Below are 19265 nucleotides of genomic sequence, written 5' to 3' on the forward strand. Positions count from 1 at the left end.
TAGAGCGGTAGAGTTGGAAGGGACCTCCTGGGTCATCTGGTCCAACCCCTGCTCAAAGCAGGATTCACTAAATCATCCCAGACAGATGTCTGCCTAGCCTCTGTTTGAAAACTTCTCTATTGAAGGAGAGCTCACCACCTCTCATGGCAGCCTGTTCCACTCATTGATCACCCTCACTGTCAAAAAGTTTTTCCTAATATCTAATCTGTGTCTCCTCCCATTCAGTTTCATCCCATTGTTCTAGTATTTCCTTGCGCAAATGAGAATAAAGATGATCCTTCTACAATGTGACAGCCCTTGAAATATTTGTAGACACCTATTAAGTCTCCTCTCAGTCTTCTTTTTTGCAAGCTAAACATTCCCAAATCCTGTAACCGTTCCTCATAGGACATGGTTTGCAGACCGGTCAGCATTCTGGTTGCTCTTCTCTGAACTTGCTCTAGTTTGTTGATGTCTTTTTTTAAAATGTGGCCCCCCAAAACTGGACACAGTATTTTAGATGAGGTCTGACCAAAGAGGAGTAGAGGACAATAATGACTTCATGTGATCTAGACCAGGGTTCCCCAACTCCAGTCCTGAAGGCCCACCAACAGATCATGTTTTCAGGATTTCCTTTGTATTGCTCAGGTGAAGCAATTATCACCTGAGCAATACAAAGGAAATCCTGAAAACATGATCTGTTGGTGGGCCTTGAGGACTGGAATGGGGAACCCTGATCTAGACTGTATGCTTCTGTTAATACATCCCAGAATTGCATTTGCCTTTTTTGCTGCTACATCACACTGTTGACTTAATGTGAAATAGTACATTAAAAATTGACAAAGCTATTGATTGAAGGTAGAGTTTAGCACTTTCCTTATGTTCCATGGTCAGTGCTGAACTACGGTACCTTAGCCACAGCAAATAATCATACTTTAAAGATGCTCCATCAATCTATACATACTTGGCATACTTGTATCTACATCCTACAGTAGGCCATTATTGGCCAACAGGTAAACTCTAGGAAGTTATTTGTGAATCAAATGCATAAGAATTGTATCAGCAGTAAGCAAATAAGCTCTATGAGCTCCATAACTATGTCAGCAGCTTAGCACATCGGAGGATGCAAGAGCCTCTAGTGAGCCAGTCTGATCCCAGCTGTGATATTAAAATGTGTTACGTGACATAATATCAGACTTTCAGCAAATTTACGGTGTTATTTCGGTGAAAGAATTAGTTGAATGGAAACGTCAGCCTTGCTTGTACTATAACAAAATAAGGAGCATAGAAAGTCAGCAACAGTCCAGATTGCTGATTAGATGGCACTTGGACAAACAGTCTTCTGGGTTTAGCGCTCCTCTAGGTGTAGTAAACTAAACAATATGTTGGTCAAAAAATGAATTCTGCCATAGATCCCCATGAGTCAAAGTGCCGCGTTCCATCTCCTCTCTATGTTCCAAGTACTCCAGGTCTGACTCAGAATAAAATCTCTAATTGTTGGACAATACGAGACACTTGAGGGATCATTATTAAGGATAGAAAATTAGCACACAACGTAGGATAATACTAAAAAACGGCTGCCGTATTTTAAAGTTGCCCTCGCGTAATGATATATTTTAGTTGAATTCTAACTTGAAGGCTTCAAAGAAATCTTATGCAGTCAGAAAAAGGACTTAGTAACTGAACTTTGCACATCAACAGTCTGGTTGCATGGTAGAGGCTGCATTTGATTCTGTATTACTTACCTTTGACTCATTACATGAACAGCAGCCATCGGTCCATGCCTGATAATACAGTATTAATTATAATGCTATATTTATGCACTTAATCAATCGGATCTATTATAATTGCCAACTTAATTAAAATCATCCAGCAGGGACTATAATTTGGTTTGTATGAAGTCACCTGCACAATTCAGATGACAGGAAGAATACTTTGCTTTCATAAAGTATATGGCCATATGATCCATCTTGTCAGACTATGATCTTAACTGACAGCAAAAAGATTATCTGTGTTCTCCAACTCATAATACTCTAATCTCCACAACATACCGTATATACTCGAGTATAAGTCGAGTTTTTCAGCCCCCTTTTGGGGCTGAAAAAGACCCCCCTCGTCTTATGTTCGGGTCACGGTGCCAACTTACCTGGTCCCCGTCATCTCCGCGGTCCCAGTCGTCTCCGCGGTCCCCGGTGTTCGCTGCAGTCCCCTGCAGCGTCCTGGCGGCGGGTGATGATAGGGCCGCCGTGGCATTCAACATCTCTGCGCGCCGCTCTCTCCCGTCCTCCGGCAGTGACGTGCAGAGGGCACGATGACGTGGAAAGCACACGCCCTCTGCCTGAGTCACTGAAGAGCCGGCGACGCTCAGGAACAGCTGTTATCAACGTAGGTGAGTATATAGTGTTTTGTTTTTTTGTTTTTTAAATTCCAGCAGGGGCAGCGGCAGCGGCAGCAACATGATAGGATTACCAGTAATCCTATCACTTTGGGGGCAGCATTACGGTATTTGGGCCACCATTCACTGGGCAGCATTTATGGGGCCATATGTTGTGCAGCGTTATTTGGGCCACCATTCACTGTGCAGCATTTTGGGGGCATACTGTATGTTGTGCAGCATTATTTGGGCCAGCATTCACTGTGCAGCATTTTCGGGGCATACTGTATGTTGTGCAGCATTATTTGGGCCAGCATTCACTGTGCAGCATTTTGGGGGCATACTGTATGTTGTGCAGCATTAAATTTACCAGTATCTTCGGCAATTCCCACCCTAGACTTATACTCGAGTCAATAAGTTTTCCCAGGTTTTTGAGGCAAATTTAGGGGGGGGTCGACTTATACTCGGATCGACTTATACTCGAGTATATACGGTATGTTAATTCTGTAGTTAACACCGTGATGACAATAACAAGGAATATAATCTTTTTGAACTTTTAGAATAACATTTAAGATTATTTGACTTTCAAGCATGTTGACATTGCCTCTGGCTGCAACAAGAAATGCCTGGTGCGAAATTACAAAAACAGAGTTTGTGCTGTTGTGTTTTAACCATAAGGAATTTACCTTTTATATTCTTTTGATTGCTTTTTAAACCCATCTTAATATGAATTTATTATGTTACCTTAAAGCAACTTTCCAAGTATGATCTCAAAAGTAACATGGAAGTAGGTACCTATAGGTGATGCTGTACTTAGCATCACCTACCACGGTAGGCAAAACCTGAGACCTTAACATGGGCCTGAGCTGGGGAGGCTAAGTACCATTTGGTTTTGTTCTTTAACATGCATGTAGATGTTTAGAGTCCACATTGCTGAAAGTGGACAAGCCCTTTAACCCCTTTACCCCCAAGGGTGGTTTGCACGTTCATGACCGGGCCAATTTTTACAGTTCTGACCACTGTCCCTTTATGAGGTAATAACTCTGAAATGCTTTCATGGATCCTGGTGATTCTGACAGTGTTTTCTCGTGACATATTGTACTTCATGTTAGTGGCAAAATTTCATTCAAATAACTTGCGTTTATTTGTGAAAAAAATGGAAATTTGGCAAAAATTTTGAAAATTTCGCAATTTTCCAACTTTGAATTTTTATGCCCTTAAATCACAGAGATACAGCACACAAAAAACTTGATAAGTAACATTTTTCACATGTTTACTTTACAACAGCACAATTTTGGAACCAAAATTTTTTTTTGTTAGGAAGTTATAAGGGTTAAAAATTGACCAGCGATTTCTCATTTATGCAACACCATTTTATTTTTACGGACCACATCACATTTGAAGCCACTTTGCGGGGTCTATGTGATAGAAAATACCCAAAAGTGACACCATTCTAAAACCGGCACCCCTTAAGGTGCTCAAAACCACATTCAAGTTTATTAACCCTTTAGGTGCGTTACAGGAATTTTTTGAATATTTAGAAAAAAATGAACATTTAACTTTTTTTCACAAAAAAAATACTTTAGGTTCAATTTTTTTTATTTTACCAAGGGTATGTATACAGCAATAAGTGAGGTTAAAAAATAACTTTTAATATGTAACTTAAAAGCACCAAAACAATAATGTCACCAATAGTGATTAAAAGGATGCCATTTGATGGGTAATCCCTAGAAAAAGATGGGAACCACCCAACCGCATCAATCAGGATATAAAACGTTGCTAATGTATCATATCAGGCAACAGTTTGTAAACAGGATACAGCATTTAACAGTTAGCACACAATGCCATAACCAATTGCATATATGTATATTGTGTTTGGCTAAACCAAAAAAGGTTTATAGCCACGAGATACAAGAAGGTGAGATATATAAAATAGGAACAATCTCACCGGTTTTTGCAGACGGCCAGGAGTCTCCAGGGATACTCTGTATACACACAGGGAGGTAGCGATAGGAAGACAATACCCTGTCAAATCCCTCAAAAACTAACCATCATCTGATCCCCAGACTCCTGCCCTTACAAGGGCAGCCCACAGCTCACCCTATATTGCACATGCCCTGCACTTTCCCTTAGAAGAGCGTCCCAACGCGTTTCATCCAAGTAAATCTTCAGGGGACTAACTTGTTGCAAAGTGCCATAGTGCTAAAGCTCAAAACATGGATCCTTCCACTATAAATGCTGTCTGCTGTCTAACCCCTAACCCTAATCTCAGCCCTAACCCTAGCCCTAACCCTAGCCCTAGCCCTAACCCTAACCCTAATGGGAAAATGGAAATAAATACACTTTCTTTTAATTTTATTATTTTTCCCTAACTAAGGGGGTGATAACGGGGGGTTTGATTTACTATTTATGGCAGGTTTTTATGTTTAGCAGCTGTCATAGGCTAAAAGACGCTTTTTATTGTAAAAATAGTTTTTGCATCACCACATATTGAGAGCTATAATTTTTCCGTATTTTGACCCACCGAGTCATGTGAGGTCTTATTTTTTGCGGGACGAGATGACGTTTTTATTGGTACCATTTTGGGGCATGTGACATCTTTTGATTGCTTTTTATTCTGATTTTTGGGACGCAGAATGAACAAAAACCAGCGTTTCATGAATTTCTTTTGGGGGGTGCGTTTACACCGTTCTGCGTGCAGTAAAATTGATAAGGCGGTTTTATTCTCTGGGTCAGTACGGTTACAGCGATACCTCATTTATGTCTTTTTTTATGTTTTGGCGCTTTTATGCAATGAAAACTATTTTATATAAAAAATAATTATTTTTGCATCGCTTTATTCTGCGAGCTATAACTTTTTTATTTTTTCGCTGATGATGCTGTATTGCAGCTCGGTTTTTGCAGGACAAGATGACGTTTTCAGCGGTACCATGGGTATTTATATGCGTCTTTTTGATCGCGCGTTATTGCTCTTTTTGTTCGGCGGTATGATAAATCATTATTTTTTGCTTCGTTTTTAATTTTCATTTTTTAAGGGGCTCACTAAAGGGGTTAACTAATGGGACAGTTTTATAGGGCAGGTCGTTACGGACGCGGCAATACTAAATATGTATACTTCTATTGTTTTTTTCTTTTTTTATTTCCAAAAAATGATTTTATTGGGGAATATTTTTTTTTTCTAATTTATTTAGCAATTTTTAAAAAATTATTTTTACACTTTTTTTTTTTAAACTTTATTAGGTTGACCCAGGGGGACATCGCTGTCCTGTGACAGATCGCTGATCTGTCACATCACAGATCACTGTGACAGATCAGCAATCTGTCACAGGCATAGACGCAGACTTAGTCATGCCTGCGCTTTGCAGGCACTGAGGAAGTCAGCTCCCTACAGGCCCCCGAAGGTCCCCATCGCCATCTTGGATCTGGGGACCTGTAGGGAAAGAGACCCCCACAGCAGCGCTGCACATTGTGCTGCGGTGGGGGGCTCAGGGAAGCACAGAGGGAGCCCCCTCTCTGCCGATGCTTCGCTTTAGCCCCCGGTACACCGCAATCGTGTTTGATCATGGTGTGCAAGGGGTTAATATGTCGGGGGCGGTCCGTGACCGCCCCTGACACATTGTGCCGGGTGTCAGCTGTGATAATTAGCTGACTCCCGGCTGCGATCAGCGGCGCCGCTGATCGCTGTGACGTACTATCACGTCCCTGGGAATTAAGTCCCAGGGTACATGGACGGGATAGTACGTCACATGGGATTAAGGGGTTAAAGGGGTGATCCGAAGTCCAAAGTAATTTTTATCCTAAATCCCTATATATTTATTTCCATAATCTAATCTAATTTTCTAATATAATTTAATTAAAATTCGCTATCCTTCAAGCGTCATCAGGTGGCAGAGGCTGAGGTCAGCTATGAGCTGGCAACAGAGCGCATTATGAGAATATCCGGCGTGCAGAGACCAGCATTGCCCTCGCAAGTGATGTCACTGGTCTCTACACCGGGGTGTTCTGACAGCATGCTCTGTTGCCAGCTTGTTAATGCTGGTCTAAAAACCAGCAACAGAGAGCGCACTGTTATTGTGCACATCGAGCAGGGACTAGCCCAGCTCCTGAAAAGAGCTTCACTGATGACACTTCACTTCAGAGAGGGGGCAGTGGCAGTGACCGCAGTCTCTGCCTCCCTGATGAAGCTTTGTTTCAATACACCAGCAAGTGTCAGGATTCTCAAAGAGTCATCTAAAAGGGAGTGAGAAAGAAAAGCAGTTAGTGTAGTTAGGGAATTTTTAATTCAAGAATATTAGAGAACAGTTTAGATTATGGCACAAAATAGAAAGGGATTTAGGAGGAAAATTAATATGGACTTCGGACTTTCCCTTTCATAAACCATCATTGTGAAAAGGAGGATCAGCTATTTTCTACACATATACTGAGACAAAGGAGTGTTTAGCAGCTCATACACGTTGGATGCATTTGGCCCAACTTAAATTCAGCGGGACCAGCTGACTGTCTAATGATTATGGGTGGTCCCAACCCTGTGCTGACAGCAGATGCCAAAGCAAAGAGCATCTGGGCATGTTGGCTTTCAACAATGTTGCTGCCATGCTCTCTGAGTAGAGCCAAGCATTCATGTGTATGAGGGACTCAAGAGTGATAGATGTTGACTGAACAAATGTTTATCCAACTGCCATTGGACGTGTATGGGAACCTTCAGTAAAGGTGGCCTGAATGATCCCTTTAGGACAAATGCAAAAATTCAATTGCAATCTAAATCCTTTATCTGCAAATTGAGATACATTACTACTCATTATTTAAAACAAAATCAAATATTAGGCATGGAGTGCATTAAGTATATGTATTATTTAGAGTTTTGTAGCCAAAAATATAAGAATGTTGTAAAAAAATTAAATAATTAGCTCAATATGCAAAATTGCAAATGGAATATACCATCAAAGTCCTCAGAAATCAGCAGACGGTAATACTTTTTGGTGTATCAGGTAAGGCATTTCTTATAAAATCCATGTTCTCCTACGTGGATCTAAGGCTACTCGGTCCAATTACTTGATAAAATCTGTCACCATTCTTAGGTTTCTTGGATATAAAATTTGAAAATAAAAAGGACACAGTTCAACACTTTGGTCAATGGTGGACTACTCAAGTTGTTCGAACAATTCAGTTTTGATAGATGGCCGCTCCAGCACATAGCTGATAACAGGGTGAGCTGTTACTTACATCACCAGAATTGCATGTTCTGTTTCCCTGCGGCAACTAAAACATGACAGATGGTTTCCATGGACATCAGTGGGTTCTCCATGTATTTTAAAGAGGTGTTGGGACCTCCTGATGAATGTACCTATTGAAAACAAGAAGCTTCATCAGCGGATCTCCATTTATGAATTCTCTTTTAGGGTATTAAAGGGAGACTGTCAGCAAAGAATGACTGTTAAGACCAAGTCCAGGCGCTCTGTGCATCACGGCGTGGCCAAACATTTAAGTGCACCTTCCCACCTGCTTGTTTTCTGTCTATCTCTGCCCTTTTCTAGCTCTATGAAGCCAGAGCTCTCAGTCAAAGAAGTGATTGGGTGGAGATAAATATAAAACAAGTTGTTGGGAAGGTGAACTTAAAGTGTTAGTGTCATTTTAATTTGTATTTCATAAATCAATAGTACACATGAAAATAAGCAACTTTGTAATACAGTGGTTTGCAAAAAAAATTCATCCCCCTTGGCTATTTACCTGCCATATTTTGTTACATTACAACCAGTGTTTAAATATTTTTGCAATCAGATTTGTGTGTGATACATCAGTACTAAATAGTGTAAGTTGGTGAAATGAAGTGAGAAAAATATAGGCATAAATTAAATTTATGGGATAAAATAACTGAAAATTGGCATGTAGTAAATCGCAGTAGCAGAAGACAAACTGGCACCGCTGTGACACCTGTGGCTAGCTGGTTTAGCTGACAGTGATTTCAACCATGCCCCTGGATGACAGGGTGCAAACTATGTGAAAAGCTATGCAAATAATGTCCAAAAAAGATATATGGTTGCACTCACCAGTATTAAATAAAAACTTCCCGTATTGGTACACTTAATTAAAACATGCTCGCAGGAAGGTACTCACGAGATACACTCTGGACGACGGCCATATCACGCCTCCTGTGCTTCAACGGGTCCTATAGGAGGTTTTTATTTATTACCGGTGAGTGCAACCATATATCTGTTTTGGACATTAAAAATTGGCAAGTGCATATGTATTCACCTCTTTTGTGATGAACTCCTTAAACATTTCTGGTGCAAGCAATTAATTTCCTAAGTAACATGCAGTGACAGGAAGTCCTCCTGGGTGTAATCTAAGTGTCACATGATCTGTCAGTATATACACACCTTTTCTGAAAGGCCATAGAGGCTGCAACACCAATAAGCAAGAGGCACCACTAACCAAACACCATGAAGACCAAGGAGATCTCCAAACAAGACATGGACAAAGGTGTTGAGAAGTACAAGTCAGGGTTGGATTATAAAAAAAATACTAATCTGTGATCATCCCCGGAACACAATCAAATCCATTATCATCAAATAGAGCATGGCACCACAACCAACCTGCCAAGAGAGGGCCTTTCACCTAAACTCTCAGCCTGGGAAAATGGGGCATTAATCTGAGAGGCCACACAGAGACCAAAGGTAACTCAGAAGGAACTGCAGAGTTCCCAAACTGAGACTTGAGTATCTGTCCATGATATATTACAAAGTTGCTTCTTTTTACGAGCACTATTGATTTATTGGGTAAAAATAAAACGACAGTTACGCTTAAAATGTTTGTCCACATCATGATGCACCGAGCGGCGGTACTTGGTTTCAACCAATCATTCTGTGCTGACAGAGTCCCTTTAAAAATGGGTTTTCTAAACTAGACAACCCTTTACAATAATCATTCTGGAAACCCATTACTTGTATATATCTTTGTAACATACAGTATGAACTTATTAGATAGAAGTTTCCTAATATTTTATCAATGGACGTATTATATTTTGCTGTCTGCTATTTCTAGTCTTCTTTTGAGTCTTGTATATGTTATTTAGCTTTTCCCAACTTTAATTTTAGTTTTGTCTTACTACATTTTTGGGGTCATTGTCCTGCAGTAATATGTGTGTGGATGTCAACACTTCGCTACATTTCATAACTAAGTCTGAAGGCTACAACAATCTCCAATATGTGCAGCATAGTTTATTTGTATATTGTATCTCCTAGAAGGTGTAATGTTTTCATGTATATTTTGTATTAACCTCGTATATATAAAGCCTTTTAATTCATGGCTTTTTATTTTCTGACCTAGAATCACGAATTTATTGATGAACAGACGTACGAAGACAGCTGCAAGGAAGTATCTACCATAAATAAACCAAGGAATCACAGCCCCTCTATGTCATCTCAGCATGAAGGCCGGAGTTTTTGTTGCTCAAGACGAAATAAAAAGAATTTGCGCATTCCAAATGCTACAACATGTAGCCATCATGGGAGTCTTCAGGAGCTTAGTGCTATCCAGATCCAATGTATGGAAAGAAACCCACTACCAAACAGGTATGAAAAGCTTGACACTCTTACATGAAAGGGGTATTCCCATCTCCAAGATCCTATCCCAATATGTAGTAGATTTAATAATAATAATAATAATAATAATATTAGCATATACCGCCAACTAGAAATGTAGTATAGTTATCCTGATAAGGTATGTCGCTTACCCCGTGTGCAGGCTATTGCATTAGCTTAGGTACCCATGGTTATGACCACTCATACAGTGACAGCTAGCTAGTTGTTAGTGGTTGTAACCATGGATACCTGCACTACTACAATGTCCTGCACATGGGGTAAGTGACATACCTTATCAGAAAAACTATACTACATTTCTAATAGAAGATTCTGGCTAATATTATTATTATTACTATATCTCCTACATATTGGAATAGAATCTTGGAGAATGCAGTACCCCTTTAAGGTCCCAATTCAACATTGTATTTGAGCCTGTTTATTATGTAGTTTTGTGCCTTTTTTGCTTGCACCAAATTCATTATTCTATTTGCGCCTTTTTGAAGTCTATTTTACATATGCTCACCTGTTGGAGTTTTTTTTTTGTTTTCCGCTTTGAGCACAGCATTTAGAAATTCCTGATGTTTTCAGGTGATTCACCAACCATCAGTTTTTAATACGGTATATGAGGTAGCGCTGTCATTCAATTAGGGGATCACTCGCTTGGCAGCAAATAAAAAACATCCGGCAATGGGTTTTCATAAACCATAACATAGTCCATGCGGTTTATTCCTCCATCATAAACCCACAGCAGCAATATACAACAGCTTAGCGTCCATTACAGAGCTTCACTCTGGTTATCCTGTACTCACACAGGTTATGCAAATGTCCATTGCGCAGGCTCTTCAGCCTCAGTGTTATCTCACCTGTCAGGGTTCCTCATGCGGCTTCACCATCCCGCACACGTTTGTTCCCTCCAGGGAACTCTCAGGCACACATCGCCATTGCTCACAGCCACCTCACATGCTGTTAGCCAGGAAGCTCCATCTCAGCGGGACCTTCCACACTGGACCAACCAGGTCCCTGCATTCACCACCTGTGACCTACCCTGGCCACCATATATGGTCCGTAGCCATGCCCACCGGGTCACATGACTATGACCTCATCACAGGTCCTTGACCCACTCACAGTCTTTTACTATAGTGTACTAAACACACCCCCTGGGTGGGTTTGTAGGTAACTAGGTACGCCCGTCTCCTTAGTTACCTGGAGACTTCTCCCTGACACATTGAAACAACACCTCAGCAATATCACTGCTGATCAATACACACATCAGTCTCCATCTCAAGGCCACCCACCTTGAGATACATAATGGTCATTCATGACTCTGCCATTCATCCTCTCTCCTCGGACATCCACACAGCGCCCCCTAGCGGACACAGTGGTCACTACACCACAGGTGGAAAACTTGTTGCAATTTCAATCCATTCCTCACCTCGGCTATTTTTAAGTCACAAATTGCTTCCATGAATGCACATTCAGCTGAAGTGTATTGCAGCATACAAACTTGCTGGGTCTGTGCATTTCAATACAATCAGAGGCTAGTAGCTGATGTTGGTGTGCGTGTGACCGGGGGCGCATGGCAGTGACGTCATGCGCTCCCGTCACAAGCCGAAATCAGCTGCCAGCTTCAGAAGCGGATGCTGCGTGTGGTGTGGGAGCGCTGGGAAGGTGATTAGGAGCATTTATTTTTTAATTTTTCCTTTGTATTGAACCACAGTGGGGCCATATACCAAGATGAAAGGGCCATATACCAGGATGAGGGCCAGCAGCTGGCTTATGCTTGAAAGCAGCACATGGCAGTGATGTCATACACAGCTTACAAGCTGAGGACAGCTGCCAGATGACTCACTGCTCTCCACACCAGGACTATGTGCGTGGAAAGCAGTGAATAGTCATTTCTCTTTAATAGCGGGCACAGTGTTAGCCGCATCCGCTGGCTTCCTGCAGCTGCCGGGCGTTCATGTGTGCCTGCTACTAAAGGGAATAAATATTCACTGCATTCCACGCCTATGGGAGTGGAGACCAGTGAATATTCATTGCCTTAAGTGGCTGGCACACGCGAACACCCGGCAGCTGCAGAAAGCCGGCTGCTGTGGCTAACAGCGTGTTCGCTATTAAAGAGAAATGAATATTCACTGCTTTCCACGCCCATGGGCATATAATGCAGTGAATATTCATTTCTCTTTAGCAGCAGACACAAGAGTAAGCCGCAGCTGCTGGCTTCTGCCTCCTGTGACCCGCTGCTCCGCCACTGTCACTCCCCCACCTCCCCACCGCAGCCAAAGCAGGAACATCCAGACTATAAGATGCTCCCCCCATTTTCCTCCACATTTTTGGAGGAATAAATTGTGTCTTATAGTCCAAAAAATACGGTATCTTGCCCCTAAAAAAAAGATGCCTGTTTGGCTTGGCTAAGTAGGTATCTTATTTCCCTGGATCAAGTAATATTAGTGGTGTGCTTGAGGTTAGATTGCCCTTAAAGGGTTTGTCCACCTTTAGGGACATTTTTTTTCTTTTATGCAAACAATTTTGGCTAAAATTAATTTATGCAATTGTGTTTCATTAAACGCTTTTCACTGTTTGCCTCTTGTGGTCTCTGTATTAGGCTACGGTCACACGTTCAGTATTTGGTCAGTATTTTACATCAGTGTTTTTACGTCAAAACCAGGAGTGGAACAATCAGAGGAAAAGTATAATAGAAACACGTGACCACTTCTGGATTTATCACCTACTCCTGGTTTTGGCTTACGAATACTGAGGTCAAATGCTGACCAAATACTGATAGTGTGACTGTAGCCTTACACTGTTTATTGCTGGCTGCAGAAACCGTTAATGGGATGGCCACGCTATCTTTATTTTAACAGACTTGTAGGGGACATGATTTTGTGGCAGTTACTCTTATATACTGTAAGTATGACAGGTTCTCCTCCTGCTCTTTCCTCACAGACGACACGTTACGCCTGTCCATAAAATTACCGCTGGTGAAGGATCATGTGATCAAACCTGTCCATCAGTGTTCTCCAATAGTAAAGCAGGTTTCACATGTGAGGTCTTCTATTGGAGGACTCTGATGGACGGGTCTGGTCACATGATCCTCTACAAGAAGCCATTTTTATGGACAGCAGAGTTCCTCAGTCTGTGAGGAAACCTGCACTATAGAAGAGCAGAATGAGAACCTGTCATTCTTATATAATAGTAAGCACCATAGAATCATGTCCCCATCTCATCTGATAAAATAAAGATAATATGGCCGACCCCATGACCTCATTCTGCGGCCAGCAATAGACAGCTATGATAGATGTTAGTGACATCCTGCGTCATTCTCATAGCCGAATGAAATCTCGCACCTGCACAGGGACAGCGCAGTCTCCCATATACCTTTTTGTAGGATTGTCCGGTAAGGATTATTTCTAAAAACAATAGTGGACAAACATATATCATGTGGTAGGAATATTTTTACTGAATACCAATGTATGAAGCAGCACATTCATACAGTGGTAAAATGGAAACCACAATGTGTACTGTCTGAATGGAGGCTGAGTTTATCATAATTCTAAACTGCTGAAGTGTGAAACTAGACTGAAGTCATTGATAAATTGAATCTATTACCAGGTTTTTGCCACCCCATCTAAGAACAGCATGATGTAGGGCAGAGACCCTGATTCCAGTGATGTGTCACTTAGTTTACTGCAGTTGTAATAAGTCCTTGTTTTCTCTGCTGCAGATCAAGCAGTGCCCTGAATGCTGAGCTCTCTATGGCCCCACCCACACCACTGATTGGCAGCTTCCTGTGCACACTGTACATTGACAGAGAGCTGCTAATCAGTGGTGGGGGAGGGGTTACACATAGCAGTTGATTAGAAGACACCTAGTCTTGTAGCAATAATCTCCTGCTGGGTAAAACACAGATTTTATTGAAACTGCAATGAGCAGGCCAGTAAGTGACATACCGCTGGAATAAAGGACTCTGCCTCTACATCATGTTCCTCTCAGATTACATAGGAAAAACCTGCTGACAGGCTCCCTTTAATTGTCACACAAACAGCATACAACGTAATAAAAGAATTTTAAAGAAAATGACAGTATCTATGAAATATCTAAGGAGATATATAGAATATGCCTCTCACATTGTATATTAACCCCTTCACGACCTCGGAGCTCTCCGTTTTTGCATTTTTGCTTTTTTTTCTCACCTTCTTTCCAGAGCCATAACTTTTTTATTTTTCCTTCAATGTGACTTGATTTTTGCAGGACAAGTTGACACCATTGATTTTACCATATAGTATATTGGAAAATGGGGAAAAAAAATCCACGTGTGGTGAAATTGCAAAAAAAAAATGCAATTCCACAATTGATTTTTGGTGAGAGCTTTTTTTTCATCCCAAGCTGACATTTTTTATTGATACCATGCAATCTTTTGATCGCCTGTTATTGCATTTTATAGCAATGTTGCATAACCAAAAAACGCAATTTTTGCGTTTTGATTTTTTTCTCATTATTTTGATATATCGGTCATTTCTCAATGCAGCGATACCAAATATGTGTATATTTTTTTAATTGTTTAATTTTAATAGGACAAAGGGGGGTGGGTGATTTGAACCTTTGTGGGGGTTTTCTATATTTAAAAAAAGTTTTCACTTTATATTTGAATTAATAGTCCCCTTAGGAGACTTGAAGCAGCAATTGGGCCTGTGCTATGACTAGTAGCGATCACATGACAAGGCCGCCATTGGGCGGGACTTGTGACGCGCTTCAGGACGGCGCATGTTAAATGTTGCTGTCAGTGATTGCCAGAGGCATTTAACTTGTTAACAGCAGCGGGACTTCAAGGGGTTAATAAAGTAATGTGATCACAGCAGCATTGACATTGATCAAGCAACCAATGCAAGTCCTCGGTCTGCTGCTCCCCTGCATCTGTATACCTAGTAACCTATATTGCAAACAGCTAAGTTTTAATTATAAAGACTTCACAAATTCTTTGTATGTAAGGGTAAAAGACTACTGAGAATTTTTTTTTTGGCTACATGTATGCTTCAAAGGAAATGCACACAACTTTGTAGCAGAATATTCTTTTTGTTTTCTTCAAAAGCTTCTAGAATTAAAAAAAATGAAGCCGCTTTGCATGTAGTCTTGATTATAAATAGTTTAGATTTGTACAAATTCTATGGTTTGTGTCTGCAGCTCTTTGAGAAGGTTAATAATCTCTTGTAGTCTGGTCCTACAGTCATACGCCCCTTCAATCTCTGCCTACCATACACTAAAATACATTCTATAGGTTGGCAAAAATTAAGGGAATATGTCAGGTTGCATGCTGGCAGGGTGAGAGCACAGTGGATTTGTTTGTAGTCTGTGCTCATGTGGACAAATGTAGGTCTTCACACATGGTGTAAGTGCATGAGAGCACAGTGGACTTGTTTGTAGTCTTTGCTCATGTGGACATGTAGGTCTTCACACATGGTGCAAGTGGGTGAGAGCACAGTGGACTTGTTTGTAGTCTGTGCTCATGTAGACATATAGAGGTCTTCACAAGTGGCGAAAGTGGATAAGATTGGAGTTGTTTGTAGTCTGTGCTCATGTGGACGTATTTAGGTCTTCACAAGTGGCGTAAGTGGGTGAGAGCACAGTGGATTTGTTTGCAGTCTGTGTTCATGTGGACGTATTTAGGTCTTCACACGTGGTGTAAGTGGGTGAGAGCACAGTGGACTTATTTGTAGTCTGTGCTCATGAGGACATGTAGGTCTTCACAAGTGGCGTAAGTGGGTGAGAGCACAGTGGATTTGTTTGTAGTCTGTGCTCATGAGGACGTATTTAGGTCTTCACAAGTGGCGTAAGTGGGTGAGAGCACAGTGGATTTGTTTGTAGTCTGTGCTCATGAGGATGTATTTAGGTCTTCACAAGTGGCGTAAGTGAGTGAGAGCACAGTGGACTTATTTGTAGTCTGTGCTCATGTGGACGTATTTAGGTTTTCACAAGTGGCGTAAGTGGGTGAGAGCACAGTGGATTTGTTTGCAGTCTGTGTTCATGTGGACGTATTTAGGTCTTCACACGTGGTGTAAGTGGGTGAGAGCACAGTGGATTTGTTTGTAGTCTGTAATCATGTGGACGTATTTAGGTCTTCACACGTGGTGTAAGTGGGTGAGAGCACAGTGGACTTATTTGTAGTCTGTGCTCATGAGGACATGTAGGTCTTCACAAGTGGCGTAAGTGGGTGAGAGCACAGTGGATTTGTTTGTAGTCTGTGCTCATGAGGACGTATTTAGGTCTTCACAAGTGGCGTAAGTGAGTGAGAGCACAGTGGACTTATTTGTAGTTTGTGCTCATGTGGACGTATTTAGGTTTTCACAAGTGGCGTAAGTGGGTGAGAGCACAGTGGATTTGTTTGTAGTCTGTGATCATGTGGACATATTTAGGTCTTCACACGTGGTGTAAGTGGGTGAGAGCACAGTGGATTTGTTTGTAGTCTGTGATCATGTGGACGTATTTAGGTCTTCACACGTGGTGTAAGTGGGTGAGAGCACAGTGGACTTATTTGTAGTCTGTGCTCATGTGGACATGTAGGTCTTCACAAGTGGCGTAAGTGGGTGAGAGCACAGTGGATTTGTTTGTAGTCTGTGATCATGTGGATGTATTTAGGTCTTCACACGTGGTGTAAGTGGATGAGAGCACAGTGGATTTGTTTGTAGTCTGTGCTCATGTGGACATGTAGGTCTTCACAAGTGGCATAAGTGGGTGAGAGCACAGTGGATTTGTTTGCAGTCTGTGCTCATGTGGACACATTTAGGTCTTCACACATGGTGTAAGTGGGTGAGAGCACAGTGGAGTTGTTTGTAGTCTGTGCTCATGTGGACGTATTTAAGTCTTCATACGTGGTGTAAGTGGGTGAGAGCACAGTGGAGTTGTTTGCAGTCTGTGCTCATGTGGACGTATTTAGGTCTTCACAAGTGGTATAAGTGGGTGAGAGCACAGTGGAGTTGTTTGTAGTCTGTGCTCATGTGGACGTATTTAGGTCTTCATACGTGGTGTAAGTGGGTGAGAGCACAGTGGAGTTGTTTGCAGTCTGTGCTCATGTGGACGTATTTAGGTCTTCACAAGTGGCATAAGTGGGTGAGAGCACAGTGGATTTGTTTGCAGTCTGTGCTCATGTGGACGTATTTAGGTCTTCACAAGTGGTGTAAGTGGGTGAGAGCACAGTGGAGTTGTTTGTAGTCTGTGCTCATGTGGACATATTTTGGTCTTCACAAGTGGTGTAAGTATACATACCTTTTAATACCTTTGCCAATGAAATAACCTAACATGAAAATGAGGATAATACTATACTTCAGTTTAAATAACTTCCATCTTTCTCTTATAGCAGGTCCAGTCTAAATGCCAAAGTGGAGGAAACCATCAAACTAAACTGTGAGCCTCCATATGTAACAACAGCTGTAATAAGTATCCCAACATCGCCAGTAACTACGCCCGAGGAGGACGGTAGATCAGCATCCCCAGATTATCCACAGAGGAACATTGTGAGAGTGTCAGCACTTTAAACCGTGATTAAAGATGAGATTTTTTTTTTTTTAAATGAAATGAAAACTGTTCAGTCTCCCTGAGACTTCCAAGCTATGGATTATTTGCATATTAATAACAACAGACTTGAATAATGCAATGGGACCTTGCAGCAGATCTTCCAATCCAGTAGAAGTGTGACTACATACATGAGCACAATGAAAGATCGCCCATTGATTCCCTTTTTGTTTTTGCTTTCTCTTTCCTTTACTAATGCAACACTTTTATATGAAAAGCCTAAAAAAAGAAATCCCTGCAAAGGAAGTCTTTTGGAGTAGTAAAATTACCATTACAGCAATGGAAACATTGTGATTATGTTTTCCCTAGAGGGAACATTGAACATTCCATAGCATAATGAGTATGAAAGAACATGCATAGCAAGTATATTTGTACTTATTGAAATGACATCAGTAATGCATGCAGCTATTCTTCAGAGCAGGGATTTGAGATAATTGAAGCTGTTTCCACCAAACATTATTTAAGAAAAAGGCCTTTCAGTGCGCTCACAACTGGATGAATAATGTTTACAGTATCAAAACAAAGACAAACAAAAGCGTGGTGGGAACAGAGCCGTATTTCTGATATCACATGATGTCTTGTACATAAATAGCGTTTCCCTGTTGTTTTCTTGTTGGGTTATCTTGTTTGGCAACAAGCGCAATAATTGTGTGTTTGCTCCATCACGAGTCTTTATAATTTCATATTCCTAGCGGTGTTCAATGACAACTCTGTTTTCACACTCACAACGGATATCTGTGCTTACAGGTTAATCACACTACTTCTGTTACTTTGTGTTGGTTGAAAATCTGAATCTAAGCAGTGATAATAGCTATATTAGCTCAGTGGCGATTTTTAGGGGAGGGGTTTTTACAGAATTCTTTGATTCTGGAACATGCATGAAAATTGATTGTTATTGGTCTGGAATGCTTGTGACGTTACACTTATTATTTTGTAGTGCTGGTGCTGTCGGTTTTGATGTTCAACATTAATATCCTGTAACTCATATAGTTTGTGCCAGACTAATTCACTATTTACCCCATTTGGCCAATGGTCAGTCAAAAAACAATGACTTAAATGACAAGACGTAAAGAGTCCTGTTTAACCTGCAGCTGTACAACACCTAAATATAAAGCTCCACAGCATCAAAAGAGTCAAAGGTGGATGCACATTTTTCCCAAGGTAAAAATAAAGTGTCATAAAGATTATGTATTATGTATGAGATTGTTCTGGTTCCATGTACACAATAATGCAAATTTTACATTTAGGATGAGGAAAAATAAGGTGGAACAGCAAAAAACAAACAAACATATTTTTCAGTGATATGACATTCAGGTTGCAAAATTACCTGTGTCAATTTTGTCATGCTTTTTTGGTTTTATATTGTTATTTAGTCTATTATTTCAAATTCCAAAAGCAGAAACTCTATTTTATCTTTCACTAAGAACAAACAAACTACCTTATTACCTTTAAAATTTAACAAACAAAAAAATGGTCTCTGTTTGACAGGCTTCATGGAAGTTAATAAGAGTAAATCTACATAGTAAGAGTTATCACAAGTCTTTTAAGCTTCTTTTCTTTGTAATCACTGTTCTTGATAGTTGAAGGGGTATTCTCATGTTGTTAAATTGCTTTTGTTAGTTAGAGTGTATGAAAATAAGCAAGTTTGAAATTGACTTGCTTTTTCTATCTCCTGTTAGTCTCCTGCTGTGAGAGCTTTTATCTTACATAGTACACAGCTTGTTGCCAAGGAGATAGACCAACAAAGCCTGGCCATGTGCAGTAGC

At 40.8% G+C, this 19265-nt stretch overlaps 1 protein-coding gene across 2 annotated transcripts in view; it reads left to right on the forward strand.

The window, feature by feature from the left end:
- The window catches only part of KCND2 (potassium voltage-gated channel subfamily D member 2), an 802199-nt gene extending 783546 nt beyond the window's left edge, over positions 1-18653 (forward strand). For both annotated transcript variants that reach the window (XM_073573367.1, XM_073573368.1), the window contains exons 5-6: positions 9680-9924; positions 17285-18653. In XM_073573367.1, coding sequence (XP_073429468.1) covers positions 9680-9924; positions 17285-17462 — 423 coding nt within the window. In that variant the 3' untranslated portion in view covers positions 17463-18653. The remainder of the gene's footprint in view (positions 1-9679; positions 9925-17284) is intronic.
- The last annotated feature ends 612 nt before the right edge of the window (positions 18654-19265 follow it).

This window comes from Dendrobates tinctorius, unplaced genomic scaffold (genome assembly GCF_039654945.1).
Source record: "Dendrobates tinctorius isolate UK_male_01 unplaced genomic scaffold, ASM3965494v1 ptg000035l, whole genome shotgun sequence".
Classification (NCBI taxonomy): domain Eukaryota; kingdom Metazoa; phylum Chordata; class Amphibia; order Anura; family Dendrobatidae; genus Dendrobates; species Dendrobates tinctorius.